Below are 15,138 nucleotides of genomic sequence, written 5' to 3'. Positions count from 1 at the left end.
GCAAACTGGCAACTCTTTGGCTGCCAGCTGCCAATTGACACTTCTTGGTCCACAAGGGGACTCGAACCGGCCACCCTCTGGTCCCCAAGCAGAGGGTGAGAGAGAGAGAGAGAGAGAGAGAGAGAGAGAGAGAGAGAGAGAGAGAGAGAGAGAGAGAGAGAGAGAGAGAGAGAGAGAGAGAGAGAGAGAGAGAGAGAGAGACTGGATGAAGAGCAGTGTCTGGTGAGTTTCCTGTGCGTTATAGGTGAAGGGAAAATAGTTAGGAATAGAACACAGAAGATGTAGACAGGACGACTCTCCCCTCACTCCAGAATCCTTCATAGTTTGCAGTTTTGTTTGTGATGCACTTCCTGACATTTTTGGCAAGATATAAAATAAAGACTAAAATGACATGAGGTGATGTGAACAGAGAATATCTCAGTGCAAATAGTAAATTGGCTTATTGGCTGTTTGTTGTTCATTCAGACAGAAATACAACATGTTTTCTGAAATGACAGGGTTTGCTGTGTCAGTCACTTTTCTTGAAATGCCAGTGTGGACACATTTTGCTCATTACTATGGGAGATTTAAGTGTCTCACCCACAAGAAGGACACTTTGGGACTATTGGAGGAAACTTATACAAAGGCAAGGCAATTTTAGAAAAGGGACAGTTGAATACAAGAAAAACTGAAAAATGTAAAGAAAATTAAAGCGGAAAAGGACACTTAAGTACAGTTGAGAAAAAATAAAAATAAAAATTGTTCCCCCCGTCGTTGTTTCACTTTGATTTATGCCTCTTTTTCTATTAGTTTGCCCGGTGATAAAACAGCTTACCTCATCTCGCAAAGGATTAAACTTAACCCTGCAGAGGCACCGGGTTCTAAGCTATAACAGAATAAAACAGGTAGTTAAATTAAGGTAAAAGAACACTTAATAGTATATATATACTGGTAATAAATAAAAACAAATAACGTACTGTCTGTAAACCTCACACGTGTTTGAATCCCCACCTGTCTGCTCCTCACACACACACACACACACACACCTAGCTGCTCCTTTGGCCACATATGTAGGACAGGAGAACATCAATCATATTCTTTAAAATAGGGGGTTGTGGATGGAGGTTGTGTGGTAAGTAGTGTGCTAGAGTCATGTCCCAGGCATCCACCAGCTTAACGTTGATTCCTTTGAACACTGCTCTGAGTAGCTTGTCATGCTGCATGGAGTACCAGTCACTGTTTGTCAGCGTCGTAACAATCCAAACGTTTGCTTTAAGGTTTGCTGTTCTGAGGACAACCAGCGTGTCAGGAGCCCTCTTCAGCAGTCGCACAACTGCTTTGCGGATGCCCAGAAGACGCTGGATGTAGATCTCCATGGGAAAAGGGTCGAAATGAGCCAAGATCCCGACGACCACAATGGTGTTGGCTCCCCCAGGTAGGCCGTCCAGTTGGTTGGCAATGTAACGCACCTCGCTGGCATGGACGTTGCCAAAAAAGATAGGAGGGGCATGGCAGCTGAACTTCACCATAATGTTATTTGTGATGTCCACAGACATAAAAGGCCCAACTTGCCTGTTGCTCTGCGGGTTAATTTCCTTAAGATCTAACACAGAAAAGATGTCAGAACTGCATTTGTGAAGCTATGACAGCCAATGTGAATGCCAACAGGGATGAGGAGTAAAACAGTGAATATCTGAGTCACATGTGGGGAGAAAAACAAAAACATTCCTGTCAATCATCCACCTGGTAGTGCTGAGTTGAGGTGTTCAAACCACTGCCTGATGGTGGAATCTCCAAGCAGGTGGAGCGCCTTGCCTCTCAGACATTGAGTGACATCAGAGGCATTCTGGAACTGATGAACTCTAGCGCCCTCTAGTGCACGCCACACTCCCTGGTAGTAATATCCAGAGGGCTTAGGGTTCACAACGCTCTTCACCTCTGGTTGACCTGAGAGGAAGGAAAAATCAAACATCTGTAGCATGAACAACACATATTTCTTTTATGTTACACTTCTGTTTCTTGGCTCTGATTTTGTGACTAAGAAGTGATTTTTAACAGTAGCTTAAGGCCAATAATCATTATTTTGACTAGACACAGCTGGTTAGGTTTCTTGAACATTCTTCTTAATTGGTTGAGATGAATATGGGACTGGTGCTGCCAGAGCTGTCATGAACTGTTTAATATAAGAAATCAACCAAAAGTACCACACCAGGTGAATGCTTCACTCTTTGACAACTTTCTACCAATTTCCTCAAATTTCTCCCAAAAGACTCCTGCCTGGAACCCTAACCACAGGCAGGAGCAGAGCCTGTAGACTGGAGACTTTTTACATTGTTGATCTGAGAGGCAGATCAACATAGTATGTGTAGATTGTGTCAGTGCCCTCTGTAACAGTGGTTTGTGGTTGTTGCTCATTTACACACATTATGTGTATTAAGGATAAAACAGCACATGGACAAATGTCTGGGTGACAAACTTTCTGAACATAATCATACTAACGTATTTTCTTTAGTGAAGTTTACTGAAGTATTTTACTTTACCGTTGTCTTTAGGCTGCACGGTGATGCTGTCAGATCCAGAAGCACCGATGGAAACTTTCATGTTGACACCACTAAAGAAAAGTAAATACAGAAATATCTCAAAATTCCAGGAAAAGGGGCAGAAACATCTGAATGATTTAAAAAAAGTGGAAAAAGGTCAAGTATTAAAACAAAAGAATGTGATTTACTTAATTCTATTTTGCTTATATATTTCACATTTTCTGTCTGTCCACATATCACTGTCACAACGTCCCTTCACATTCCCTGGAATTCTGGGAATTCCCTGTAGTTCCCATCTCATCTGTACTTCACATGCATTTAGTCTGTTCTGATGTTAGTGAGATGACAAAGTGTGTGGTGTCTGCTGGAGTGAATCCACTTCAGTTCACCCTTATGGAGCTCCTTTAGCTTCTCTGTCGTTAGCCTGCTAGCAGACGGAAAGTCCTGTGAAAAGTTGCTGTGGACTGTGATGAAGTGGCGCTCGACAGACGCGCTCGCACCGCAAATGAGACACACACACACACTCGTCATTCACATCTGTAAAAAAAAATGTAATTCTTTATGAAAATAGTAGATTTATTGCCTTTTATTTGGGGCTATTTTCCGCGGCCATTGTCAGATCCGGCGTGCGCTTGCTAGCCTGCTAACATGGCCTAATGCCACGATGTCACTGATGTAACCAAACATGACAGCAGCGTCATTTGTTTGACTGACAGCTGATACAGTATTAAATCATTTTGTGACAGAAGGGGGCAGGATGTGTGTGAATTTGAATTCAAACAGGTTTACCAAGTGAGGTTGTGTTGTCAAATTGATGTATTGTTTGAACTTTTAACGAGCCGCCAAGACACGGTGCAGCCACGTGTTGGAGACCCCTGAGCTCCAGGGTTCAGAGGATCGCTCTACCATCTGAATTTATAGTCTTATTTAAATGAGTGGACATCTAACATATACTTTACATTTGTTGATTTGTGGGAAATCCCCATGACCTCATCTCCTTCCTTCTCAATCCTCTCCTGATGTGGAAATAAATCTGGTCCATAATCATGAAGTATGCAAATCTAGTAATCCATTTTTGCAGCTGTCATCAAAAAATCATTCCATTTCCAATGAGGCTGGTGAGGATGTCAAGTGGGAGGGACATAGAGACAAAAGCCAAGTTAGGGACTCTTAGAGACAAGGAAAGGAAAGGAAACTGCAATGCTCCTTCAACAAAACAGTTCTAAGTTTGTACATTAATGCGTATGGCTCATTTATTTGAGGCAGGAAATGCAGGAGGAAACTCCACAGAGAGCAGAAGGTGAGGGGAACCAAAGTAAACCTGGAAATGGGGCAGGGCTTTGACTTGTGTTTCTTCTTCTTACCTGCGAAAGAGCTTCTCCTCATGTTCGGTGATGTTTGACTTAACTCCTCCACTGGCATGGTTGACCCTGTCATCGCAGCCGAGGCGGCTTGGCTTAACGCAGAACCATGGATCCCCCGTGTGGAGGTCTGTGTAGTTGCACAGCTCCTTCTCAGTTGGCGGCAGGCAGATGTTGCAGGCGGAGGTTTCAGAAACAGAGCCGGAGCGATAAAGACTTTGGTAAGAAATCCTGTCTGGCTGTTCTCTGGTGAGCCTGCTCAGCACCGTGACAGCCTCACTGGAGTGAACCAGCGTCACCTGGAAGGCATTTTTCTGAGTTTACTCAAGGATACTCAAGTTTTTAGTCTTCTGCTATTCCAGCTATGGAAAAACTAAATTTAGCAAGACTCTAGGTACAATAACAGCCTGAATACACTGTAACAGGGTGTTGCTAACAATGGCTAAAAATGACTAATCTGCAGGTTTTCCTGGAGGCGCCCTTATTGGTCAACTCAGGTGTGACATCGTTCTTAGCTCTGTCTTCTGACTTTCAAGGTTTATGTACTGCAGCAACATCCAACTGCTGTAGCCAACACTGACACACAAACGGTTCAAATACACAGATTTACCTCAACCTGTGCAAGTCCCTCCCACAGTAACGGGAAAACAGCAGAGTAGAAACCGTTGAGGTGGTCAACGACTCGCCCCGCCACTCCTGCATGAAGATCTGGGTTGTGTAGCCGGGAAACTAAAACATCTCCTCCAGAGTTCTTGGGATGTCCCTGAAAGTCACATACTTGGATCAGAGCCTCCAGGTGATCACCCACATGCCACTGTCCCCCTCCCGGCTTTGGAAGGATGGTGAAAGTGCTGTGGGCCGGGTCACTGGTTTGATCAACAGGAGTGGAAGAGTGTGGCGTTTCAGGCCAAACAATGGTGTGAAGCAGATGGTGTTGCTCCTGAGCCTCCTCAGGCGACAGATGCCTGTGCCTGCAGATGGTGGTGTGCTGCTGGTGCGGCACAGTGGAAGCTCCATGGAGAACTACAGTTGGCTTGAAGACAAGCTGAAACAAGCAGGGAGAGGTGTGGTGATGGTGACTGTAAAGCCCTTTGAGACGTTGTACGTGATATTGGGCTTTAGTATACAAATAAACTGACTTGACTTGGAAGAGGAGTTTGGTGACTGGATAGACATGATGTATGATCAACCAGCCCTGTGTTACAACAGTTTACACCATTGGTTTTTCAAGGGTGTGCATGTACATGTCTGTGTGGTCATCAGAGGCGGACAGAGTACACAGCTTCATTACTTGAGTAAAAAGTACAGATACCGCTTGTTAAAGTTTACTTTAATACAAGTGAAAGTACTGTGGATGGAAAATTTTATTGTTGTATGATTAAGTGCTTGTGTAATCATGTTAAGTTGTCGAGACTGTGATTTGAGGAAGTGTGTCCAAGAAACCGACTTGACCTATGTCGGAACCACTGCTACCAGACCAGATGCATCTTGTGACAAAGTAGAGGAGTTTTCTCTGTTCTGCAAAATCAAGAACAACAACTCTTAGCAGACATAGTCAAACACGGCTCAGCAGTATTGATGAAGGGGATATATGCACTGATGGAAAAACCCATCGGCGCGTTCTCAGCGAGGTACATGAGCATGAGGTTCTGTATATGAGACGTCTGTTCAGCTGAATATAATAAAACCTGTGATTCTGCAGTTTGGTTTTGAGTGTTTTCCTCTACTCACCGGAGCTCGGCCAACTCACTAAACGATGTAGTGAGTTCTGTGTTTGTTTTTTCAGTAACAGTACTACAGTCAGATGTTTACTTAAGTAAAAGTACTGAAGTACTTGTTTTTAAAAGTACTTAAGTATCAAGAGTACATTTTCTAAATATTGTATTATTACTGCCACAGTGCTAAATTTACCTATAGAAACCTCCTGGATGGAGTTTTTATGGAATCTTTAATGTTAATACCTTGAAGAATGTAACAAATTTTGTCATTGACAAAAAAGTCATTTTCACATTTTCAAAATGTTACTTTATCTAACATTCCAACTTGCTCTGATGATTTAATTAATGACTTTATGGTTTAAAAAGACCAATCTAGGCCTTCAGGTAAAGTTCACTCCAGACATCAGCAGTGGTGAAATGGGGATTATAGTATTTTTTGTGATGTTGTCATAAGAATAGCGTTCCCCCACTTAAATATGCATATGTACACAAATAAAGCCATATTCGGATGGGATTAGTTTGACGTGGGGTAAAATAATTTGTCACCAGCTGTTACCATGAGCGTGCTACATTGCTTCTTTATATCGTGTTAAAAAATGCATCAGCAGGAGGATAATAATAGCAAAGAATAGGCATATAGGGACTTCTATACACGTTGATAATAATTAATGAAGACAAATATTACCCATCAGCAGTGGTGGTAAAGTCTTGGCCTCTGATAAATTTGACTTTCTTTTTTCATCGGTGTTCGTTTGTCCAGAACACTTCGGTTTTGCTCCAGGCTATTATATTTCGACTGCCAACAAAACCGAGGGCTTCATTAAGTGCCTCCATGCACGAGAAACAGTGAAAACGTTTATGATACGTTTAAACAGGACATGACGGACTACCTACATACTCTTTTACAGGGGCGTATTCGCACAGGACTAGGATTATCTGAGGTTGTTTTTCTGAACCGTTTGACAGAAGGTAAAAGTCCCCGTCATTTTTTTTACATTCTCCGGAATAATTACTGTCCAACTGAATCTGACCATGGAGTTTGCATTCATAGTAGGAAAACTGAAGGTGATTGCTGATGGGCTGTCCCTGTCAGTGGCACCTGTACAATCCAATCACGTTTGAGAAGGAAACAACAAAATACTGAATCCACAGGGTTTCCCCGCTTTTTTTATTTTATTTTTATTTTCAGAAAAAGTAACGAGTACTCATGGTTATGGATAGAAATGTAGCGGAGTAAAAAGTACGATAATTGTCTTCAAATTTAGTGAAGTAAAAGTCATAAGTACTCCCCCAACATGAGTACAGATCCCTAGAAAGTGTACTTAAGTACAGTACTCAAGTAAATGTACTCCGTTACTGTCCGCCTCTGGTGGTCATGGCAGCTTGGAGGTCGTCAACATTTTTATGTAGGAAGAATTTTTTTTTACCTGCATATACTGAATTTGTAAAAGGATGAATTCTGTTTGAACCTTACCTCCAGGCTGGAATATCTCCACACCATGAAGAGCAGGGCAATCGTAGCCAGGCAGATGAAGATGAAGATGTGACTCCTTTTACAAGCTTTGGCCTTCATGGTTCATTTCTCTGTGTTGTAACGTTACAGTGACACACAGACACTGTGAACAGGAAAAAGGGTCAGCCACAACTTTAAACTAGTCTCTCTCTCTCTCTCTCTCTCTCTCTCTCACTCTACATAATGTTACATTTCCTATTTGTTATTTTCACTTGTTGTTGTTGAAATGGTCAAGACGAACTGCTGAAGTTCAAACGGAGCATCAGAATAGGAAAGAAAGGTGATGTAACTGACTTTGAAGGTGGCTTGATGGTAGTTGGTGCTAAGCAGGCTGGTCTGAGTATTTCAGAAACTGCTGACCAACTGGGATTTTCACGCGTGATCGTCTCCAGGGTTCACAGAGAAAGGTAAACTCACAACTTTAAGATTAATATCTCTCTCTCTGGTGGCATCATCATAAATAATGTCTAGTCCCTCTCTTTCTCTCTCTCTCTCTCTCTCTCTCTCTCTCTCTCTCTCTCTCTCATATTGTTCTATTTCTTGTTCTATTTGTTATTATCTATCTATCTACTATTATAATATCTATAATGTTATATCATTTTGCGTATTCATCAAAATGAATGTTTTGCCAAGATTTCTTTACCTGTTTCAATCTCTTCCTTTATTCCTACCTAAACATTTCTTTGGTAGTTAAATTAAGGTAAAAGAACAGTCTGTGGTTGCCAGTGCCATGGCAGTTGGCAGTTGGCAGTAGGGTGAGCCCCCCCCTGCACTGTAACTGTTGCACAGTCATTTCCCTCGGGATAATACACTTTTATCTTATCTTATCTTACCTTATTTGGGCAGTTACAGGAAATCTCTCTCTCTCTCTCTCTCTCTCTCTCACGCTTCACTTCTCGTTTGTACTTTCACCACATCCTCACACAGGATGTAGGTGTCACTACCTCTCAGCTCTTGTCTGTCTCTGTGTCATTCAAAATTCATATAATCATGAACATTTCTAGTCCCCTTATCATTGTACACAGTCCGAGTTATCTTCTTCATATTCTTAACACATTTGAAATCATTTCTGCCTATTACATTTGCAACAAATTACCAGTACAGATTCTTTTAGGTATTTTTCCATTAGTTGCTATTTGAGTGAATCACCATCAGATTTATGTATGGCTTTTCTCATAGCCACCTTTACCTCCTCTTTTCCTAGCTCACACACACACATTTTAGTTTGCTCTTTTTCTTCTGGCACACACATTCTAGCTTTTGTTACTGTTAAGTACAGGGATTTAAATTCTTATAGTCATGTTTTTTTACTTCTAATAGCTGCTAGCTTTCTGCTCTACTGTTGGTAGAGAACGGCCTGAGGTCGTGCTCCCATGCATCAGTATGCAGGTCAAAGATTGGAGAGGAGAGTACGATTAGTTCATTATGTCAAACAGTCTGTCAAGTTCTCTTCCATGCTCAGAAGTCCACTCTATAGAAAGAAAGAAAGAAAGAGAGAAAGAAAGAAAGAACACCTTTATTGTCTCAAAGATTGAGAACTTCCTCTTCCAATACGACTTTTTACATTTTCATGCAGTTTTTTTTAACATACAAACATCTAGGTTTGGCACAATGCAAGTTCCACACCAATGCAAATCACACACATTTGAAAGTTTCGGCGCTACGACACGCAGCCAGCAGCCAGCGCCGTGGAGCAGGTTGGGGTCGGGTGCCCAAGGGCGCCCAAGCAGCATCCCTGGAGGCAAACTGGCAACTCTTTGGCTGCCAGCTGCCAATTGACACTTCTTGGTCCACAAGGGGACTCGAACCGGCCACCCTCTGGTCCCCAAGCAGAGGGTGGGAGAGAGAGAGAGAGAGAGAGAGAGAGAGAGACTGACTGGATGAAGAGCAGTGTCTGGTGAGTTTCCTGTGCGTTATAGGTGAAGGGAAATTACTTAGGAATAAAACAAAGAAGATGTAGACAGGACGGCTCTCCCCTCACTCCAGAATCCTTCATAGTTTGCAGTTTTGTTTGTGATGTTACAGTAGGTTATAGTGCAGTGAAAAGATGATTTTGTTTAATTGAAGGCAGCGGCAAATAGAAAAGTCTTCAGACTTGATTTAAAGATGTGAGAGTTGCAGCTTACCTGCAGTTTTCTGGGAGTTTGTTCCAGAAAGAGAAAAAACACGTACCACCTACACACCTAGCTGCTCCTTTGGCCACATATGTAGGACAGGAGAACATCAATCATATTCTTTAAAATAGGGGGTTGTGGATGGAGGTCGTGTGGTAAGTAGTGTGCTAGAGTCATGTCCCAGGCATCCACCAGCTTAACGTTGATTCCTTTGAACACTGCTCTGAGTAGCTTGTCATGCTGCATGGAGTACCAGTCACTGTTTGTCAGCGTCGTAACAATCCAAACGTTTGCTTTAAGGTTTGCTGTTTTGAGGACGACCAGCGTGTCAGGAGCCCTCTTCAGCAGTCGCACAACTGCTTTGCGGATGCCCAGAAGACGCTGGATGTAGATCTCCATGGGAAAAGGGTCGAAATGAGCCAAGATCCCGACGACCACAATGGTGTTGGCTCCCCCAGGTAGGCCGTCCAGTTGGTTGGCAATGTAACGCACCTCGCTGGCATGGACGTTGCCAAAAAAGATAGGAGGAGCATGGCAGCTGAACTTCACCACAATGTTATTTGTGATGTCCACAGACATAAAAGGCCCAACTTGCCTGTTGCTCTGCGGGTCAATTTCCTTAAGATCTAACACAGAAAAGATGTCAGAACTGCATTTGTGAAGCTATGACAGCCAATGTGAATGCCAACAGGGATGAGGAGTAAAACAGTGAATATCTGAGTCACATGTGGGGAGAAAAACAAAAACATTCCTGTCAATCATCCACCTGGTAGTGCTGAGTTGAGGTGTTCAAACCACTGCCTGATGGTGGAATCTCCAAGCAGGTGGAGCGCCTTGCCTCTCAGACATTGAGTGACATCAGAGGCATTCTGGAACTGATGAACTCTAGCGCCCTCTAGTGCACGCCACACTCCCTGGTAGTAATATCCAGAGGGCTTAGGGTTCACTATGTTCTTCACCTCTGGTTGACCTGAGAGGAAGGAAAAATCAAACATCTGTAGCATGGACAACACATATTTCTTTTATGTTACACTTCTGTTTCTTGGCTCTGACTTTGTGACTAAGAAGTGATGAAGTTAAACAGTAGCTTAAGGCCAATAATCATTATTTTGACTAGAATAATCGCCAATTGGAACTGGAACTGGAACCCTAACCACAGGCAGGAGCAGAGCCTGTAGACTTGAGACTTTTTACATTGTAAGAACAGATCAACATAGTATGTGTGGATTGTGTCAGTGCCCTCTGTCACAGTGGTTTGTGGTTGTTGCTCATATACACACATTATGTGTATTAAGGATAAAACAGCACATGGACAAATGTCTGGGTGTATTTTCTTTAGTGTAGTTTATTGAAGTTAGTTCATGTTAAAGTTAGCTTTACCGTTGTCTTTAGGCTGCACGGTGACGCCGTCAGATCCAGAAGCACCGATGGAAACTTTCATGTTGACACCACTAAAGAAAAGTAAATACAGAAATATCTCAAATTCCAGGAAGAGGAGCAGAAACATCTGGATGATTTAAAAGAAGTGGAAAAGGGCAATTATTAAAACAAAACAATGTGATTACTTATTTGACTATTTTGCTTATATATTTCACATTTTCTGTCACAACGTCCCTTCACATTCCCTGGAATTCTGGGAATTCCCTGTAGTTCCCATCTCATCTGTGCTTCACATGCATTTAGTCTGATCTGATGTTAGTGAGATGACAGAGAGTGTGTGGTGTCTGCTGGAGTGAATCCACTTCAGTTCACCCTTATGGAGCTCCTTTAGCTTCTCTGTTGTTAGCCTGCTAGCAAACGGAAAGTCCTGTGAAAAGTTGCTGTGGACTGTGATGAAGTGGCGCTCGACAGACGCGCTCGCACCGCAAATGAGACACACACACACTTGTCATTCAAATTTGTGAAAAAAAAATGTAATTCCTTATGAAAATAGTTGATTTATTGCCTTTTATTTGGGCTATTTGCTGCGGTCATTGTCAGATCCGGCGTGCGCTTGCTAGCCTGCTAACATGGCCTAATGTCACGATGTCACTGATGTTACCAAACATGACAGCAGCGTCATTTCTTTGACTGACAGCTGATACAACATATAATCATTTTGTGACAGAAGGGGGCAGGATGTGTTTGAATTTGAATTCAAACAGGTTTACCAAGTGATGTTGTGTTGTCAAACCGCACAGACACGGGGCAGCCACGTGTTGGAGACCCCTGAGCTCCAGGGTTCAGAGGATCGCTCTACCATATGAATTTATAGTCTTATTTAAATGAGTGGACATCTAACATATACTTTACATTTGTGAGTCTGAGCGAGACAGCATTTGTGGATTTGTGGGAAATCCCCATGACCTCATCTCCTTCCTTCTCAATCCTTGCCTGATGTGGTAATTAATCTGGTCCATAATCATGAAGTATGCAGATCTAGTAATCCATTTTTGCAGCTGTCATCAAAAAATCATTCCATTTCCAATGAGGGTGGTGAGGATGTCAAGTGGGAGGGACATAGAGACAAAAGCCAAGTTAGGGACTCTTAGAGACAAGGAAAGGAAAGGAAACTGCAATGCTCCTTCAACAAAACACGCTTCTGCTCCACTGGCTTGGGAAAGACAATGTAGTTCCTCTTGGGTGGTTGATCTTAGTGGTCAATCGAGCAAGATGAGGCAGAAGGTTTGTCTGTTAAAATAATTATCTACCTAAAATATAAAAGGAATCAACAACTGCAGTTCTAAGTTTGTACATTAATGCGTATGGCTCATTTATTTGAGGCAGGAAATGCAGGAGGAAACTCCACAGAGAGCAGAAGGTGAGGGGAACCAAATTAAACCTGAAAATGGGGCAGGGCTTTGACTTGTGTTTCTTCTTCTTACCTGCGAAAGAGCTTCTCCTCATGTTCGGTGATGTTAGACTTAACTCCTCCACTGGCATGGTTGACCCTGTCATCGCAGCCGAGGCGGCTTGGCTTAACGCAGAACCATGGATCCCCCGTGTGGAGGTCTGTGTAGTTGCACAGCTCCTTCTCAGTTGGCGGCAGGCAGATGTTGCAGGCGGAGGTTTCAGAAACAGAGCCGGAGCGATAAAGACTTTGGTAAGAAATCCTGTCTGGCTGTTCTCTGGTGAGCCTGCTCAGCACCGTGACAGCCTCACTGGAGTGAACCAGCGTCACCTGGAAGGCATTTTTCTGAGTTTACTCAAGGATACTCAAGTTTTTAGTCTTCTGCTAGTCCATTTATGGAAAAACTAAATTTAGCAAGACTCTAGGTACAATAACAGCCTGAATACACTGTAACAGCATCTAACCGTCAGCGATAGGCCTCATTTACATGTTGCAGTAAAATGGAAATCTGTTTTGAAAATCTGTCTGATCAATAAAGTAAAGATGCCTTCCAACTTCCCAATTTGAAACTTCAACTGGAACGTCAGATTTCCAACTCAAAGAGTCAAAAACCCCAAAACCCAAGATGGCTGCTCAGTGCATCGACAGTGTGAAAGCTTTAGTTTATTATCCTGTCTATTAGCACCTCTGTGTTGTGTGCCTGATTAAAGCGTGGTACACACAGTAATATCACACTTTTATCTGTGGACATGTTGCTGAGGTGTTTGTATGGACAAAACATTGCGTAATGCATTGTTATTCACTGGTGTTGATAACAATCGCTAAAAATGACTAATCTGCAGGTTTTCATCGAGGCGCCCTTATTGGTTTTTGGACTTGTACAGGATTACGGTCAACTCAGGTGTGACATCGTTCCCAGCTCTGACTTCTGACTTTTAAGGTTTATGTAATGCAGCAACATCCAACCGCTGTAGCCAACACTGACACACAAACGGTTCAAATACACAGATTTACCTCAACCTGTGCAAGTCCCTCCCACAGTAACGGGAAAACAGCAGAGTAGGAACCGTTGAGGTGGTCAACGACTCGCCCCGCCACTCCTGCATGAAGATCTGGGTTGTGTAGCCGGGAAACTAAAACATCTCCTCCAGAGTTCTTGGGATGTCCCTGAAAGTCACATACTTGGATCAGAGCCTCCAGGTGATCACCCACATGCCACTGTCCCCCTCCCGGCTTTGGAAGGATGGTGAAAGTGCTGTGGGCCGGGTCGCTGGTTTGATTAACAGGAGTGGAAGAGTGTGGCGTTTCAGGCCAAACAATGGTGTGAAGCAGATGGTGTTGCTCCTGAGCCTCCTCAGGCGACAGATGCCTGTGCCTGCAGATGGTGGTGTGCTGCTGGTGCGGCACAGTGGAAGCTCCATGGAGAACTACAGTTGGCTTGAAGACAAGCTGAAACAAGCAGGGAGAGGTGTGGTGATGGTGACTGTAAAGCCCTTTGAGACGTTGTATGTGATATTGGGCTATAGTATACAAATAAATGACTTGACTTGGAGTTTGGTGACTGGATAGACATGATGTATAATGAACCAGCCTTGTGTTACAACAGTTTACACCATTGGTTTTTCAAGAGTGTACATGTAGATGTTTGTGTGGTCATGGCAGCTTGGAGGTCGTCAACATTTTATGTAGGAAGGAATGTTTTTACCTGCATATACTGAATTTGTAAAAGGATGAATTCTGTTTGAACCTTACCTCCAGGCTGGAATATCTCCACATCATGAAGAGCAGGGCAATCGTAGCCAGGGAGATGAAGATGAAGATGTGACTCCTTTTACAAGCTTTGGCCTTCATGGTTCATTCCTCTGTGTTGTAACGTTGCAGTGACACACAGACACTGTGAACAGGAAAAAGGGTCAGCCCACAACATAGAAACAACCCCACTGTACAAGTCACTGGCATGGGTCACCGCCCCCTCGTCTCCTCGTCTCCAGAAGTTCTCAGATGACTCTGAGAACATAGTAGGCTGCATCACCGAGGGGAAGGATGAGGAGTACAGAGGCTTGGTGGACTCCTTCGTCAAGTGGTGTGAGCTGAATCACCTGCAGCTCAATACTGACAAAACTAAGGAGCTGGTGGTTGACCTCCGCAAGAAAAAGGCACCCCCCACACCTGTGTCCATCAATGGGGTGACTGTGGACTGAGTTTAGTTGAACCTGTGTGCAGGTATACAAATACCTGGGAGTCCATTTGGACAACAAACTGGACTGGTCTAAGAACGCTGAGGCTGTTTACAAGAAGGGACAAAGTCCACTCTACTTCCTGAGGAGGCCCCTCCCCTCTGTAGATAAGCATCGCCCCCCTATCGCTCATTCTCCTGCGTTGTTAAGAATAATAATAATTAGTTAAATCCCTCACAACTGGGCTTGTAACGCTAAACTAACGGCTAGCCAAGCTAACGACGCTGATCAGCGCAAACTGTGAAGCGGCGCCTATAAAAACAAACAATGGATAAGAATACAAATACATGGAGTGTGTAATCTGGACGCCTCATTTATTTGCCTAAGGCCATACTTATCTGTACAAATGTTGCCAATCCATGTCAACAAAAAGCCAATGTTACTGATTTAACATTGGCAGCTAGTGCTAGAACTCAACATGTATGGCTTTTCTCATAGCCACCTTTACCTCCTCTTTTCCTAGCTCACACACACACATTTTAGTTTGCTCTTTTTCTTCTGGCACACACATTCTAGCTTTTGTTACTGTTAAGTACAGCGATTTAAATTCTTATAGTCATGTTTTTTTACTTCTAATAGCTGCTAGCTTTCTGCTCTACTGTTGGTAGAGAACGGCCTGAGGTCGTGCTCCCATGCATCAGTATGCAGGTCAAAGATTGGAGAGGAGAGTACGATTAGTTCATTATGTCAAACAGTCTGTCAAGTTCTCTTCCATGCTCAGAAGTCCACTCTATAGAAAGAAAGAAAGAAAGAAAGAAAGAAAGAAAGAAAGAAAGAAAGAAAGAAAGAAACAACACCTTTATTGTCTCAAAGATTGAGAAATTCCTCTTCCAATACAGGCTTTTT

At 43.1% G+C, this 15,138-nt stretch overlaps 2 protein-coding genes and 2 long non-coding RNA genes across 5 annotated transcripts in view; 2 read left to right on the top strand and 2 right to left on the bottom strand.

The window, feature by feature from the left end:
* The window catches only part of LOC143011538 (NXPE family member 3-like), an 8,616-nt gene extending 1,430 nt beyond the window's left edge, over positions 1-7,186 (bottom strand). For both annotated transcript variants that reach the window (XM_076164447.1, XM_076164448.1), the window contains exons 1-7: positions 7,073-7,186; positions 4,491-4,925; positions 3,884-4,179; positions 2,520-2,590; positions 1,723-1,926; positions 1,026-1,582; positions 815-865 (exon numbers count right to left, since the gene is read on the bottom strand). In XM_076164447.1, the coding sequence (XP_076020562.1) occupies positions 1,026-1,582; positions 1,723-1,926; positions 2,520-2,590; positions 3,884-4,179; positions 4,491-4,925; positions 7,073-7,171 (1,662 nt within the window). In that variant the 5' untranslated portion in view covers positions 7,172-7,186 and the 3' untranslated portion in view covers positions 815-865. The remainder of the gene's footprint in view (positions 1-814; positions 866-1,025; positions 1,583-1,722; positions 1,927-2,519; positions 2,591-3,883; positions 4,180-4,490; positions 4,926-7,072) is intronic.
* LOC143011547 (uncharacterized) lies at positions 394-9,143 on the top strand. The gene is made up of 2 exons (XR_012964927.1): positions 394-429; positions 8,975-9,143. It is a non-coding gene; the product is annotated as an uncharacterized LOC143011547 (long non-coding RNA).
* Positions 9,144-9,279: 136 nt separating this feature from the next.
* On the bottom strand, positions 9,280-13,906 carry LOC143011532 (NXPE family member 3-like). Its single transcript, XM_076164438.1, has 6 exons — positions 13,808-13,906; positions 13,070-13,504; positions 12,090-12,385; positions 10,606-10,676; positions 9,992-10,195; positions 9,280-9,851 (listed from the first exon to the last, which is right to left on the bottom strand). Exons 1-6 carry the CDS (start codon positions 13,904-13,906, stop codon positions 9,295-9,297), a joined length of 1,662 nt encoding a protein of 553 aa, XP_076020553.1. The 3' UTR covers positions 9,280-9,294.
* On the top strand, positions 9,550-14,195 carry LOC143011542 (uncharacterized). Its single transcript, XR_012964923.1, has 2 exons — positions 9,550-9,683; positions 13,814-14,195. It is a non-coding gene; the product is annotated as an uncharacterized LOC143011542 (long non-coding RNA).
* Positions 14,196-15,138: the final 943 nt, after the last annotated feature.

This window comes from Genypterus blacodes, unplaced genomic scaffold (genome assembly GCF_046128005.1).
Source record: "Genypterus blacodes isolate CSIRO-AG114 ecotype Tasmania unplaced genomic scaffold, CSIRO-AGI_Gbla_v1 ptg000136l_1, whole genome shotgun sequence".
Lineage (NCBI taxonomy): Eukaryota > Metazoa > Chordata > Actinopteri > Ophidiiformes > Ophidiidae > Genypterus > Genypterus blacodes.
Note: the sequence above shows the minus strand (reverse complement) of the source record. Positions and strands in the feature narration are given on the sequence as shown.

Coding starts and splice junctions, on each gene's coding strand:
- LOC143011532 (XM_076164438.1), bottom strand. CDS start 13,906: ATGAAGGCCAAAGCTTGTAAAAGGAGTCACATCTTCATCTTCATCTCC. Junction 10,677..12,089: donor GAGGAGAAGCTCTTTCGCAG/GTAAGAAGAAGA, acceptor ACTTTTCTTTAG/TGGTGTCAACATGAAAGTTT. Junction 10,196..10,605: donor CGTGCAGCCTAAAGACAACG/GTAAAGCTAACT, acceptor CCTTCCTCTCAG/GTCAACCAGAGGTGAAGAAC.